The 13135-nt window shown below is 51.3% G+C and overlaps 1 protein-coding gene across 5 annotated transcripts in view; it reads left to right on the plus strand.

Annotated features, from left to right (window-relative positions):
• The first annotated feature begins 357 nt into the window (after nt 1–357).
• The window catches only part of DAPK2 (death associated protein kinase 2), a 124332-nt gene continuing 111554 nt past the window's right edge, over nt 358–13135 (plus strand). Inside the window, exons 1-2 of one of the 5 annotated variants that reach the window (XM_084782381.1) lie at nt 358–536; nt 9129–9226. In XM_084782381.1, coding sequence (XP_084638507.1) covers nt 495–536; nt 9129–9226 — 140 coding nt within the window. In that variant the 5' untranslated portion in view covers nt 358–494. Of the gene's footprint in view, nt 537–1611; nt 1942–9128; nt 9227–13135 lie in introns of those variants that run through there. The other 4 variants (XM_084782378.1, XM_084782385.1, XM_084782379.1 and 1 more) reach the window with 4 other exon arrangements.

The following is a 13135-nucleotide window of genomic DNA, read 5'->3' on the forward strand; positions in this document are numbered from 1 at the left end:
TCTTCCTCCTCTCTCCGGCCCCTCCCACAGTGGGCTCAAGGCCTTGCCTAAGCCCAGGAGGTTGTAGTTAGTTACAAAAGCCCCAGGACCTCCAGGACCTGAAAGCCAAGTCCCTAGGCCACCTTTGGGAAGAAGTGGCTTCCTGTCTGTGCCACCCGAGCAGGGGACCAGCTGTGGAGGAACCACCTGACTTGACTACTGACAGCCTACAAGAAGTGTCAGCACTGGGCCCATTGCCAAGAAGTCTACATTCCAGACTTTATTTGGTACCTGCTCCTAGGAACCTGCTCTGGGCAGGGGGGAGGGCAGGGTGGAGTGGGTGCAAAGGTGAGTAAGATGTATCTTCATCCCAAGGGAGCTCACACCAGGGACACTTACAGAATAACAGGGACTGCTAAAACTCACTGACCCAAGGCAAGGCACTGATCTAAGATGCTCAAAGGTGTTGAAAACTAACCCAACATGCTATTTTCAGCTCCGCTTGACTTCCGGAGATGAGGCACAGAGAAATCAAGTCATCTGCCTGGGGTCACGCAGTAAGTAAACTTCCAGCTCGGATCTACCCTGTAGTCCTTCCTTAGCCCTCAAAGCCCCAGTGTTGCTTAGCATGCCCAGCACGTACACCAGTTCCATGCCTTCCCTCCCTCTTTCTCAGGAGGTCACTAGGTTCTGCCAACTTATCTGGCACCAAGTGTTACTTTTCTTGTTGTGAGAAAAACACCCAAGGGTGGGGGAAGCAGCTCAAGAAACGGCTTATTTTGGCTCACAGTTGGAGGGTCCTCGCAGCGAGAGTGTGAGGAGCTGGTTACAGTGTGCAGTGTGCCCCAAGTTGCAAGGAGGGAGATAGGGAGGGAGGGAGACAGACAGAGTGAGTGAGAGAGAGAGAGAGAGAGAGAGAGAGAGAGAGAGAGAGAGAGAGAGGCAGTCACCTATCCACTGTTTCTCCCCGCCCCACTTTTTAAAGTCCTGGATTCCCGCTCATGGAATATTGCTGGTCCACATCTAGGGTGGATCTTGCCAAAACTCAGGTAACTCAATGTAGAAATTCCTATGGGCATGCGCAGAGCATTATCTCCTAGGTGGCTCTAGATCCAGCCAAGTCTCAGTGACTTAGGGCTGGACGCTCCTAGGTGGCCGTCTTCATTTTCCCTCCTTGAAAGGCCTCTGGTCTCGAACTGAGATCACTACACTTGGCTTCAGTTTTGTCCCCAGACACCAACCCTACCACGCGATATCTTTTCTCTTCTGATACTTTCTGTCAGAAAGAAGAGAGAAGAATCCACTCCCGAGACCTTCATTAAGACAAACTTAATGCTGACAGACGGGCTGCACTCAGGAATGGGGCCAGGGCTGGTGAGGAAAGCGCAAACGCGGACAACCCCCAAGCTGGGTTGGGGATCAGTGAGGGCATGAGAACTTCCTGCCCTTTGTGAATCAAAGTGGGTGAGGTCCCCAGAGAATCTATGTAGTCCGGGGATTCTGGAGCTGGGAGTTGGGGCGGTGGGGTACTGGGATTTCTTCAGGGTGTGCGTGGGTAGGTGACAAAGGGAAGAGAAACACTGTTTTCTGGGCAGTTGTGTCGGGCTGTGTAGTGCGTGGATCATCAGCTCATTCAAGTTGATTCGCCACAGCTGGCCCAGCTGTGAGAGACAGGGCGAGAAAGGACTCAGGGAACCCAGCTGGTCTCCTGAGCATCGGAGCCCTCACCTCGGGGCGGTTCCGCTAGGGTTCCAGCAGGGGGCGCCCCGAGCTCCGGGCCGAGTGTCCGGGCGCACCTCCAGCCGGCGCCTGGGACGGGACTGGCCGCTCCGCCCCCTAGGCTCCCCTGCGGCTCTGCGGTCGGACGCTGGGCGCAAGGAGCAGAGCTGAGCTGAGCGCCGTGCACCCCGCGGCGCCTGGGTGCCTGTCCTGCCCGTCGCGCATGCAGCGCAGCCTTTCACCGTGAGTAGCGCCTGGGCCGCGGGGCTCGACGGCAGCAGGGGATGGGGTGGCCCGGCATTGCTTGCCTGTCTACGATATGGCCCTCCTGTGGTTTGTGCGGCACCCGGAGGCCAGTCTGCACGCCGCTACCTCGGGGTGCCTCCTAAGCTTGGCACTGGTCGGACAGAGAGGCCTGACACCTGGGCAGGAGAAGGGAAACAACCACACCTATCAAGTTTGGCCCCCTTAAAGGGGAGCAACCTTTAGGAGAGACAAGCCTAACCTCTGTGGGCTCACCTCCTCCCATCTCGGCTCAGGAGGTTGCTTCCTGTGAAATGAACCTCTAGTGTGGCCTAATGAGCTTTGGGCAGGTGGAGGGCCACTCCGTGGCTCCTCGAATCTGAAGGCAGCTGTGGGCAGCTCTTTTGGTTTCTGACATTGGTTCCCAACTGCCTTGGCATCCTCGGGAGTGTTGTTGACTAAGAGGGGCTGGCACCTCAGTTGCTTCAGGGTTCAGTTCAAAGCCCGTTTTCTGCCCCATCCACCCGCTGTTAAGTTCTTGGCGTTGATAGCCTAGTAGCTTCCATGGAGGCTTGAACAGGGGTCGGCTTTCTGCTGCCTCGTGGCAGCAAGCTTCCTGCTGTCAGGAATAAGAGCCAGCCGACTCTGACCACTTCCCTAGAGCCTTCCATTCTGCTAGATGGGCAGGCAAACAATCCGGTGGGTGCCCAGAGAAACTGAACCTTTCAGCGAAAGATGGAGTTTTCCGGTGTCAACTCAGGCAGGAGGCTGACCCTCTCTGAGCCTCAGCTTCCTTATCAGGGATTGTCCAAAGGGGTTCTGTGATGCTAAGAGTCCCCTCCTTTCTGCCGGCAGCTGCCCAAAAGAGAGCCTGAGTCTGGGGATTCTTTATAGGTGCGTGTGTGTGTGCGCGTGTGTGCATGTGTGTGTGTGTGTGTGTGTGTGTGTGTGTGCATGTGTGTGTGTGTGTGTGTGTGTGTGCCAAACCACTGCCTGATCCTGCCATAGTCTGGTTTCTCTTTCTGAGGTTGAGGTGGGGTGAGAAGTTCACAGTTAACACTGCATGTTGGGCTCTGACTAGGAGGGAGACTTAGGGAGTGTGGGGCGGTGGTCCCGACCTGGGCACCTTCCCCTACCTTGGAGCTGTCCTCCCAGAAGTCACTGGCTCTCCATTCTTTTTTTTTCTTTTTTCTTTTTAAAAGATTTATTTATTATTATGTATGCAGTACTCTGCCTGCATGTACACCTGAAGGCTAGAAGGTATCAGATCACATTATAGATGGTTGTGAGCCACCATTTGGTTGCTGGGAATTGAACTCGGGACCTTTGGAGGAGCAGGCAGTGTCCTTAACCTCTGAGCCATCTCTCCAGCCCTGGCTCTCCATTCTTAGGCCACCCTTGGAGCTTAATGGCCTCGCTGGGTGATGGTGGGTGCGTCCCTTCCCATCTGGACTACAGACACAGGCCTCCTTTTGTCAAACAAGTGAGTCAGACTGGACCCCAGCAGGTTCAGACTTTTGTTTTGAGGTGAGTTTTTAACCCAACACCCCAGCCCACAGCAAGGATAGCATGGGAGTGTTTGGGCCCACTTCCTCAGCCTGCTGACTTCTGAGGAAGAATTTAAACCGCAAAGGTATACAGGAGGGTCCCTTCCCGTGGGCTCCTAGGATGTCCGTGTTACCTCCTAGAGTGTTGCTTGGTGTTCGGGCCATGGGCAGGAAGGTGAGTTCCCAGGGCCCCCCTGGGAGAAGTATGGACACCCCAATGGTGTCATCTTTGCAATGTCTGATGCTGGTAGCCTAAGCCTCTAGTCAAAGGTTGCAGTCATGCCCCTTGCCTCTGATGTGTGGCTTCAGCTTTTCCGAGTCGCTGTGCTTGGCTCTGACAGTTTACCAATTCAGGAGGTGTCACAGAAGGGGGACAAGCTGCCACAGGTGCTTTACTTGACAGCAAAGTATCTGTGCTGTGGCTTCGAGAAAGGAGGCTGAGGCACCAACTGCAGATCACCATTTGTTGAGTACTTGTTGCATGTTAGCTACTACATAGGGGCGGAGGTGAGGTTACACTCTTTGGCTTCATGAGGCTCCAGAAACATTTCATACATGCCATCTTCCTTACAAAGTAGACCATTATTAGGGTACTGAAGAGATGGTTCAGTAGTTAACAGCACTGGGGCTCTTCCAGGGGACCTGGGTTTGATAACAAGCACCCACATGATGGCTCAAAGCCATCGGTAACTCTAGTTCAGAGGATCTGATGCCCTCTTCTGGTCTCTTTGGGTACTGCACACATGTGGCGCATAGACATACACGCAGGCAAAGCAACCATATCCGGACAGAGAAATAAATCTAAAAAACAGTTAAAAAGATAAAGTAGATATTAGTTTACTCTGTCTCCCTCCCCCAGCAGGATCTCATATATCCCAGGCTGGCCTTGAACTCATTATATAGCTGAGGATGACCTTGAACTTCTGATTTCTCTGCCTCCGCCCCTGGCGTGCTGATAGGATAGGTGTGAGCCACCGTACCTGGTTTGTGGCGTGCTGAGGGTTGAAGCCAGGCTGCTTGTGTCTGCTAGGCAAGCGCTTTACAAACTGAACTATGTCCCCAGCACTTTTATTTTTCCGTTTCTTTTTCTTCTTGGAGAGAGGGTCTTCCACTGTAGCCCACACTGGCCTGGAACTCAGTGCACCTCCTGAGTGCTGAGATTACACGTTGAGATTACACGTGTGTGCCAAACATACCCATGCATTTGTTGCTGGGGCTGGAAGCCGGGGCTTTGTACATGCTACAGACATACCCTGATGCCTGAGATGCAGCTTCAGCCCTGTGAATGAGTCTTCTCCAAATTGAGGATCCGATTGCTTTTGTTCTTCATGCTTGTGAATACTGCACTAATTCACACTTGTGTAGTCACAATTCATTACGTGTGTGTGTGTGTGTGTGTATTCATTGGGTCTATCTATTCTTCCATTGATGGGCATTTGACTGGTTTCAATTTTTGTTTTTTGCTAGTAGTTTAGTTGTTGCTGCATGGATCATTCTGGATACAATATGCTCCCCCAAAATGGTCCCACAGTATTCAGTGTGATTTTCCCCAGTGCGTACCCCCTGGCAGTGTCTGGGTGCTCTGGTTGTTGTATACGCTCACCCACAGCAGGACCGTTTTCCATGGAAGGTAGTGTGAAGGCCAGGAAAGCTACCTTGCGCTCAGCTAAGGGCAATGTGGTCATAAGTGACAGAACTCAGATCTGAATCCCTCTCTCTCCCTCCCTCCCTTTCTCTCTCTCCTTCTTTCAGATTTATTTTTATTTTATGTGTATGAGTGCCTTGCCTGCATGTATGTCTGTATGCCACATTTGTGCCTGGTGCCTGTGGAGGCCAGGAAAGGGTGTCAGTTCCCCTGAAACTATAGCTACAGTTTCCATGTGGATGCTGGGAATTAAACGTAGGTCCTTTGCAAGAGCAGTCCGTGCTCTTAACCACTGAGCCACCTCTCCAGTCTCTTTGCCTTTCTTTTTGAGATAGGCACAGGTTATGAACCAGGATGAGAAAATTCTAACCTAATCCCAGTAAGAGGATTTTTCTAGAATTTGAAGAGGGGAAGAACAGAGTCCTGGAGCCTCACAGAGAAGGTGGCACTTGGGCCACTAGACCCTGAGGGCTTGGAGCAGCCGTCAGGTGAGCTTCTCATGAAAAGAGTCCTTCTGGAGGGGTGACATGGCAGGTGAACCAGGAGGACAGGAGAGGCCCACAGTGGCTGGAACATACGACATGTGGGCCAGGGTGTTAAGCTGTGTCCGAGTTCCCTTGTCCTCCACTCCACCCTTGGCCATTTTTTTTCCCCCTGGGGAAACTGTGGCTTCTTTGAATCCAGTTCAGTTCCTGATGACAAACGGAGCTGGCCTCTCACCAGAGGAAAGCTCATAGCTGTCCTGGGACCCATGTTTCGCGTTCCTGCCAGCAACATTTCGAGGGGTTTTTTGCTTTTATCTCTCTGTGTGAGATTGGTGCCCTCCTCTAAGAGCCGGACAGATGGTTTGTTGGAATGAGTGTTGGTTTCAGGAGGCTTGCAGGGATGCGAGAGTGAACACCGGTTCAGTTTCTGACTCCGGTCATGTCAAACCATAAAAATCTTTTCCTGAAAAGGGAGTTGAATTGGTTGTCTCCAAGCCATGGGAAGCAGAGACCCAGTGGTCTAGGGTAAGTGAAGTAACGGCAAAGTCATCCTCTTTACTTGTACAGTGTCCTGGGTCTTTTTTTGTTTTTCGTTTTTTGCACTGGATCCCCACACTGGTATATGAAGTAGATGTCAGGAATTATAGGGGTGACTCTGTTTAGAGGAGGCTGAGGATGAGCAAGGGCGCCCACCTAAGGCTGTGGGTGACAGGGGTAACATACAGCAACCTAGCCCTGCGCCTAGGCTTGCACCTTTTTTTACTATCTGTGCACACCCAGGCCCTCGCTGGCTGCACAGTGGGCACAAAGAAGAAGGTTACATGAAAGCTCATGGGTGCCCATGGGCTGGTGGCCCTAAGGGTGAGACCTGAGAGCCTGGCCAGCTCTGTTTGAGGGGGTCGCAGTTCTCAGGGATCTGTGTGCTTTGACAGAAGGGGGGGATGAAGGGGGGCATTTTGGTAACGGGGCTCTGGTTTGTGAGAAGGAGAAAAAAAAATATATATATCACTTGAAATCTGGAACAGCCCCAGTCTCCCAATGTTGGTAAGACTTGTCACATATGATGACCCTCTCTACTCCCTCATCTCTAGAGAGGACAGTCTTTCAGGGTCATGTCTTGAGTGTGGTTGGCATTTGATTGGCAGGTGGAAGAAAACCTGCCCATGGTAACCAGAATGGGCAGAGAGACCTTTGCTGAGGACCCTTGAGTGAAGCATCCATAGGCAGGCTGGTGCTATCTCTGTAATGGGGCCCCGCCCTCAGGATGCTGTCCTTAGGTGGGCTCCTTAGGGAAGGGGACTGCAGATAAAGATGCAAGCCCCACAGTGAGGTCTCCCACAGTGAGGACTCCCCGGGGCGCAAGCTGCCCTGTGTCAGGCAGAGGTGGCCATGTTCCACAGGGGAAGAAGCGGTGTTCCTCTGCCAAGTGATGAGGTCACAAAGCTGGGTGTGGGTAGCACTGGATCCATCACCTCAGGCTCCCGACTCCCGGTGCTGTTTTAGTTTGTCACACCGTCCCCACCCATGTTCCCTCTGAGGTGATGAATGAGCCCCTGCCAATCTGTTTAGACTTGTCGCCATCTGAGGTCATGATAATCCCTTGTCTTTCCACAGCACTTAATCATTCACGAAACAATTTCATGTCTTGAAATTGATGATTTTTAACAGTATTGGCCCTATTTTACAGATGGGAAAGCTAAGTGTCTGGTAACCTAAACAATTTACACAAGCAAAACTGGACTTTACATGCTGGATGCTGGGTAAATATTCTATCTACCTCTATGCTGCATCCCCATATTTTGGCTTTAAAAATATTTGATGTGGGGCTGGAGAGATGGCTCAGTGGTTAAGAGCACTGCCTGCTCTTCCAAAGGACCCGGGTTCAATTCCCAGCACCTGCATGGCAGCTCACAACTGTCTTTGACTCCAAGATCTGACACCCTCACACCAGCACACATAAATTAAATGCAATATTAAAAAGTATTTTACGTGCCTGCATATCACAAGTACACAGTGCTAGCTGAGGCCAGAACAGGCCATCAGATCCCCAGAGCTAGAGCTACATATGATGGCAACCTACTATGTGGGTGCTGGGAATCGAACCCATGTCCTCTGGAAGAGCAACAAGTGTGCTTAACCACTCTCCAGCCATCTCTCCAGCCCTGGCTCTTGGCTTTTTGAGACAGGGTCTCACTGTTTAGCCAAGGCTGCCTTTGAGCCCTCCGTCCTCCTGGGGTCACAGGTTCCCAGCTGCAGACACCTCTTTTCTCAGTAGAGCTGCACTTAGTGAGGACAGCGGCTGAAGTTCCCATGGTCCTGGCTTTTGGTGAACCTCTTCAGACAGATCTGAGCAAACAGGGGGAGGGGACCCTTTTCCCATTTCTTTAACAAGTTGGAGATAGGTGTGGTGGTATATGCTTGAGATGTCAGACCTGGGGAGGCCGAAACAGGAAGATTACTACAAATTTAAGGCCAGCTAATAAGTTCTAGACCAGCATAGGCCCATAGGAAGACCCTGTGTCAAAAACCAACCGACAGAAATAAGAAATAAGGAAATAAAAAATAAGAGGAACCAAATAATGGGTTTGGGGAGATGGCTCAGGAATTAAGAGCTCTTACTTTTTTTTTTTTTTTTTTTAATGAGCTCTTACTCTTACTCCTGCTTTTCCAGAGGACCTGAGTTGAGTTTCCAGAACACGTATGGAATGGCCCACAACTGCCTGTAACTCCATTGCCTGGGCATCTGCTACCCACCCCTGGCCTGCTTGGCATCTGTACTCGTGTGCACGTACCCATAAACACACACATACACATAAATATAAATAAAATACAATTTAAGAGAGCAATAAAAACAACATGCGTTAGAGTTGCTATTGTTGGAATGAAACACCATGACCAAAGAAACTTGAGGAGCAAAGGGTTTATTTGGTTCACACTCCCGTGTTACCTCATCACTGAAGGAAGTCAGGGGCAGGAACCTGGAGGCAGGAGCTGATGCAGAGGCCATGGAGGGGTGCTGCTTACTGGCTTGCTCCCAGTAGCTTGCTTAGCCTGATTTCTTATAGAAACCAGGGCCAGCAGCCCAGGGGTGACACCACCCATCATGGTCTGGGCCCTCCTCAGATCTTTTTTGTTTTGTTTTGTTTTTTTGTTTTTTGGTTTTTCCCTCCCCAGATCTTATGCAGGCAGCTGAGGTTCTTTCTTTCTGGATTACTCTAGCTTGTGTCAAATTGACATAAAATTAGCCAGGATACCATATACCACCACTTACCACCCGTGGGTCTCAACCTTCCCTAATGCTCTGACCTTTTAATACAATTCCTCATGTTGTGGTGACATGCCCCCGCCCCCGTCCCCCTGCCCCCACCCCCAAACCACAAAAGTATACACAGGCCGGCTGTGGGCAACTTAAACTTTTTTCTCTCTTGCAGTTGGTTGCTTTTCAAACTCAGACTCTGGCTTGTTCTGATTTGCATGGCCATCCTAAGCTTCGGTTTCCTTGTGTTTCAGGATTGTGTGGTCCAGGCCTCCATGAGGAGCCCGAGCATGGAGACGTTCAAGCAGCAGAGGGTGGATGACTTTTATGATATTGGAGAGGAGCTGGGGAGGTAAGAGTTTGCGTGAGAGGTGGTGGCGAGGAAGGCGGTGGCGCTTACTCTTCTCTTGGCTGGCTAGTGTTGTAAAGCACATCATGTCACTCTTGGGATGCTTTCAAAGCAGGCTCAAGGCGTATTCATTCTCATGGGCGATGCCCGCAGCAGCGGTTCACAGCTGGGGGCTGCGTTCTCCGTATACACGCTAACTGTGGGAAATCTTTTAGAAGCTTGGTGCTTTTTTGACCCCACAAAGCTGACTGGACATCTGACCTCTGGGTTTTGTTCTTGGTGTCTGGAGTCTGAGTGGGAGGTGAAGAAATCCTCCCGAGGAGGGATTTGTATTGAATAACAGCCACGCCAGCCTCCTCAGGAAGTTTCTGGGATCTGAGTTGTCACGTTTGCTCAGCCCACGGCAGGCCTGTGCTAAACCTCATCACAGGCTGGATGAGAGGCTGGATTTTCTGAAGCTCCCCCCCCCCCCCGCCCCCTCCCCCCCAGTCCCCGGACTTCCAGTTCTAAGAGTGGTTGATATTTCGATGGGATTTCAGTGGTTACAGTACACTAGTCCCGAAGTCCTGGTCTCAAAACCATGTTGAGGATAGAAGCTGCCTTCACCCTGGTCTTAGAGGTGGGAGATGGTGGAGCAGGGTTTAAGTGAGTTTCTTAAATTTGCAGAGGACAGCAAGAAACAAAAGCAGCTGTCCTGACCTGTCCAGTTTGTCCCTGCACACCTGTCCTGCTCTTTCCTGTGGGCAAAGCACTTGCACACTCACCTGTATTCCCCAGGGCACGCCACCTCAGCCCTTTAGACACCCAACAGAGTAAAACCACAGGCTGTTTAGGTGCCCATAGAAGCAGACAGGTAAAACAGGAGGCCGCTCTCCGTCTTCAGAACAGTTGGATTAGCGCTAATTCTTATCTCCTCCTCTGTTTTTAGAGGTAAACTGAACAATGCCAGGCAGTAGGGGTGGGGGGTGGGGATGGGGGGGGCACAGGTCAGGGAGTAACTGACCCAGCAGGCTGGTTGGGTTGGCGAGCAAATGTCTGCAGACTTCCAGGCTCCTCAGCATTCGGTTGCTAATCTTGGACCTTGAAAAGGGGTGCGAGAAGGATAGAAAGAAACTTTGGGGTGCTCTGCTGGAGACTGCTGCTGAATGGAAAATCAGGGTCCCCCTGCTTCAGGCCTTTCAGTACCCCCCCTCCCCCACCTGGCAGGGAACTGCCAGAGGTGTTTGAGTCTGTGTCCTTGCCTTGGCCTGTGTTCTGTGCCATGGGTACAAGAATGAGCAAGGGACTATGTGTCCCTCCTGAACTCCAGCCTGGCTAGAAGCATGCTTGATGACAAGGCCGGCGGGGACTGGACTGGGTATCTGAGGGGCAGAGAAATTGAGCAGTTGGCAGGGCAAGGGCCCCTGGAGAAGGACGCAGAGGCTGTTCCTGGGGAATTCTTGTCACTCTGCCCTTGCCTTGCCTCCCCACCACTTTGGACATGTGCTATTAGAACTGGGAGACAATTGTGTTTTGCCCCACCCCCCACCCCCTTGCCGCAAGTGTGAAGACTGCGTGTGCCTCACAGCCTGGGGTCCTCCCTTCCAAAAGCTTGGAAGAGTTGGCAGAGACTGGGAGGGACCTGTGCTGTGGTCAAACATGCCAGGAGGTGGCTGGAGGCCAGGTGCACTAGACGGCCATTGAAAGTCCTTCCTTCTGGGCAGGAGAGATGGCTCAGAGGTTAAGAATACTGAGTGCTCTTCCAGAGGTCCTGAGTTCAATTCCCAGCAACCCACAAACATCTATAATGTGGTCTGATGCCCTCTTCTAACCTGCAGGTGTACATGCAGGCAGAGCACTGTATACATTAAAAAAAAAAAAGTCCCTCCTTCCAGGATCCCCTTTTGACAGCTGTAACCGAGGTTCAAGGTAGCAAAGGCTCCTGCAGGGGGCTATAGAGTGGGCTGGAATTAGAGCTGCTTTGAGGTAACCACACAGTTGCTTTAGGAGTAGGAGGTGCTGGGGCACGCAGCCGAGCATGCTATGTGGAATGCTCTAGTGACTGTGCGAAGCTCTAAGCCTATAACCACTCAACTTGTAAAAAGATTAGCTTTACTCTCGCCACTTTACATATTATTGAGGACCTACTGTGTGAGGCATCGCCTAAAGCAGAAGCAGGTAAAATGCGTGCCACGTCTTCTTGCAGTCTGTGATTTACTGATGTAGCGGGGCAGTAAACAAGTGGATTACAGAGGATGACTCATGGCCAGGTTAGAGGTGAAGGGAGAGGATTGGTTGCTTAAGGGAGAATAATGCGAGATAGACTTAAAATGGGCCAGGTAGCCGGGCGTGGTGGCGCACGCCTTTAATCCCAGCACTCGGGAGGCAGGGGCAGGTGGATCGCTGTGAGTTCGAGGCCAGCCTGGTCTACAGAGTGAGTCCAGGACAGCCAAGGCTACACAGAGAAACCCTGTCTCGAAAAAACCCAAAAAATAAAAAATAAGATAAAATGGGCCAGTTTAAGCCAAGTGTGGTGGCGCACACCTTTAATCCCTGCACTTGGGAGGCAGAGGCAGGCGGATCCCTGTGAGTTCGAGGCCAGCCTGGTCTACAGAGTGAGTCCAGGACAGCTGCTGCACTCTGAGCTCTGGATATCTGGCTGTACACACAACCTCAGCTCCAGTTTCTAGAGTGTTTAGAGAAATGCTAACTTATATAGTTTGGCCTCCTCCATCCTTCATAAGGACCAGTGGGGCAGAACAGGGAAATACTGACTGGAACAGAGTGCGTAAAGAGAATCCCACTTAACCCATTGGTTTACACACGAGGCGATGCCTGTTGGCTTTTCCCAGACCGCAGACTGCATGTGTGATGGGGTGAAGGTGGGACTGGTGATCTAGTTTGGGGTCTCAGCCTATGGCACATAAAAGACCCACAAGCACCGAGCCATTTTCCTTTATTTGAACGCTCCTGGGGAGTGGGAGAGATATAAGGTAGGGCAGTTGTTTTCTCTTCCTTTTTCTGTTTGTCTTTGAAAGTAAGTGTTTGGGGCTAATGTTAGCAACATAATAAGACTTCTGTGTCCCAAAACAAACAGCCAGGTGCATGGTGTACACTCTAATCTCCAGGCTCTGGAGGCAGCAAAAGGCGGGGTCTCGGTGTGTTGGAAGCCAGCTGGTCAGTTACCTGGTAAGACCCTGCCTCAAAAACCAACAAAACAAAACAAAAGCCCAAACAACAACAACAACAACGATGAAGTCATCGGCTATTTTTACTTCTGAGCCCTTCCGGTAATCTTGCAGAGGGTGTGTCTCGATCTTGTACAAACCCCTCCTCTTTTGTGCCCACTTCTGCTGGGAGTTCACATTCCTCCAAGAGCTACGGGGGCCCCAGAAGGCAAAGAGGAGAAGGCAGCTTGGGGAGAGGCCGGGCCTCCCTCATGTTTGTTTGTGTCTGGGCCCTTTATGTCAGGCCCACAGCGAGCTTCCTATCTTAGGCATCAGGCCACAATGAAACTGAGGCCAGAGGTCCCCCAAACTTCTGTGACTTTTTTTTTCTTTCTTTTTTTCCCTTGCTGTTCCTCTCTTAATATGTATACTTTTAGGGTGCTGTAGAGGTGGCTTAGAGGTTAAGAGCATTGGCTGTTCTTCCAAAAGACCTTAGTTCAATTCCCAGCAGCCACAAGGTTTACTTTTTTCTTAAAATCCAAATTAATTGCTGCCTCCCCAACAGCTTACTATGAACCTTCCCCCACCCCAATCCCATCCCGTACTCTTTTTGTTTTTTGCTTGTTTTGTGTTTCGAGACAGGGTTTCTCTGTGTAGCCTTGGCTGTCCTGGACTCGCTTTGTAGACCAGGCTGGCCTTGAACTCACAGACCCCTGCCACTGCCTTCCAGAGTGCTGAGACTACCATCCCATGCTCTTCCTAAATC

Source organism: Acomys minous (assembly GCF_964271855.1).
Source record: "Acomys minous genome assembly, chromosome: 5".
Taxonomy (NCBI): Eukaryota; Metazoa; Chordata; class Mammalia; order Rodentia; family Muridae; genus Acomys; species Acomys minous.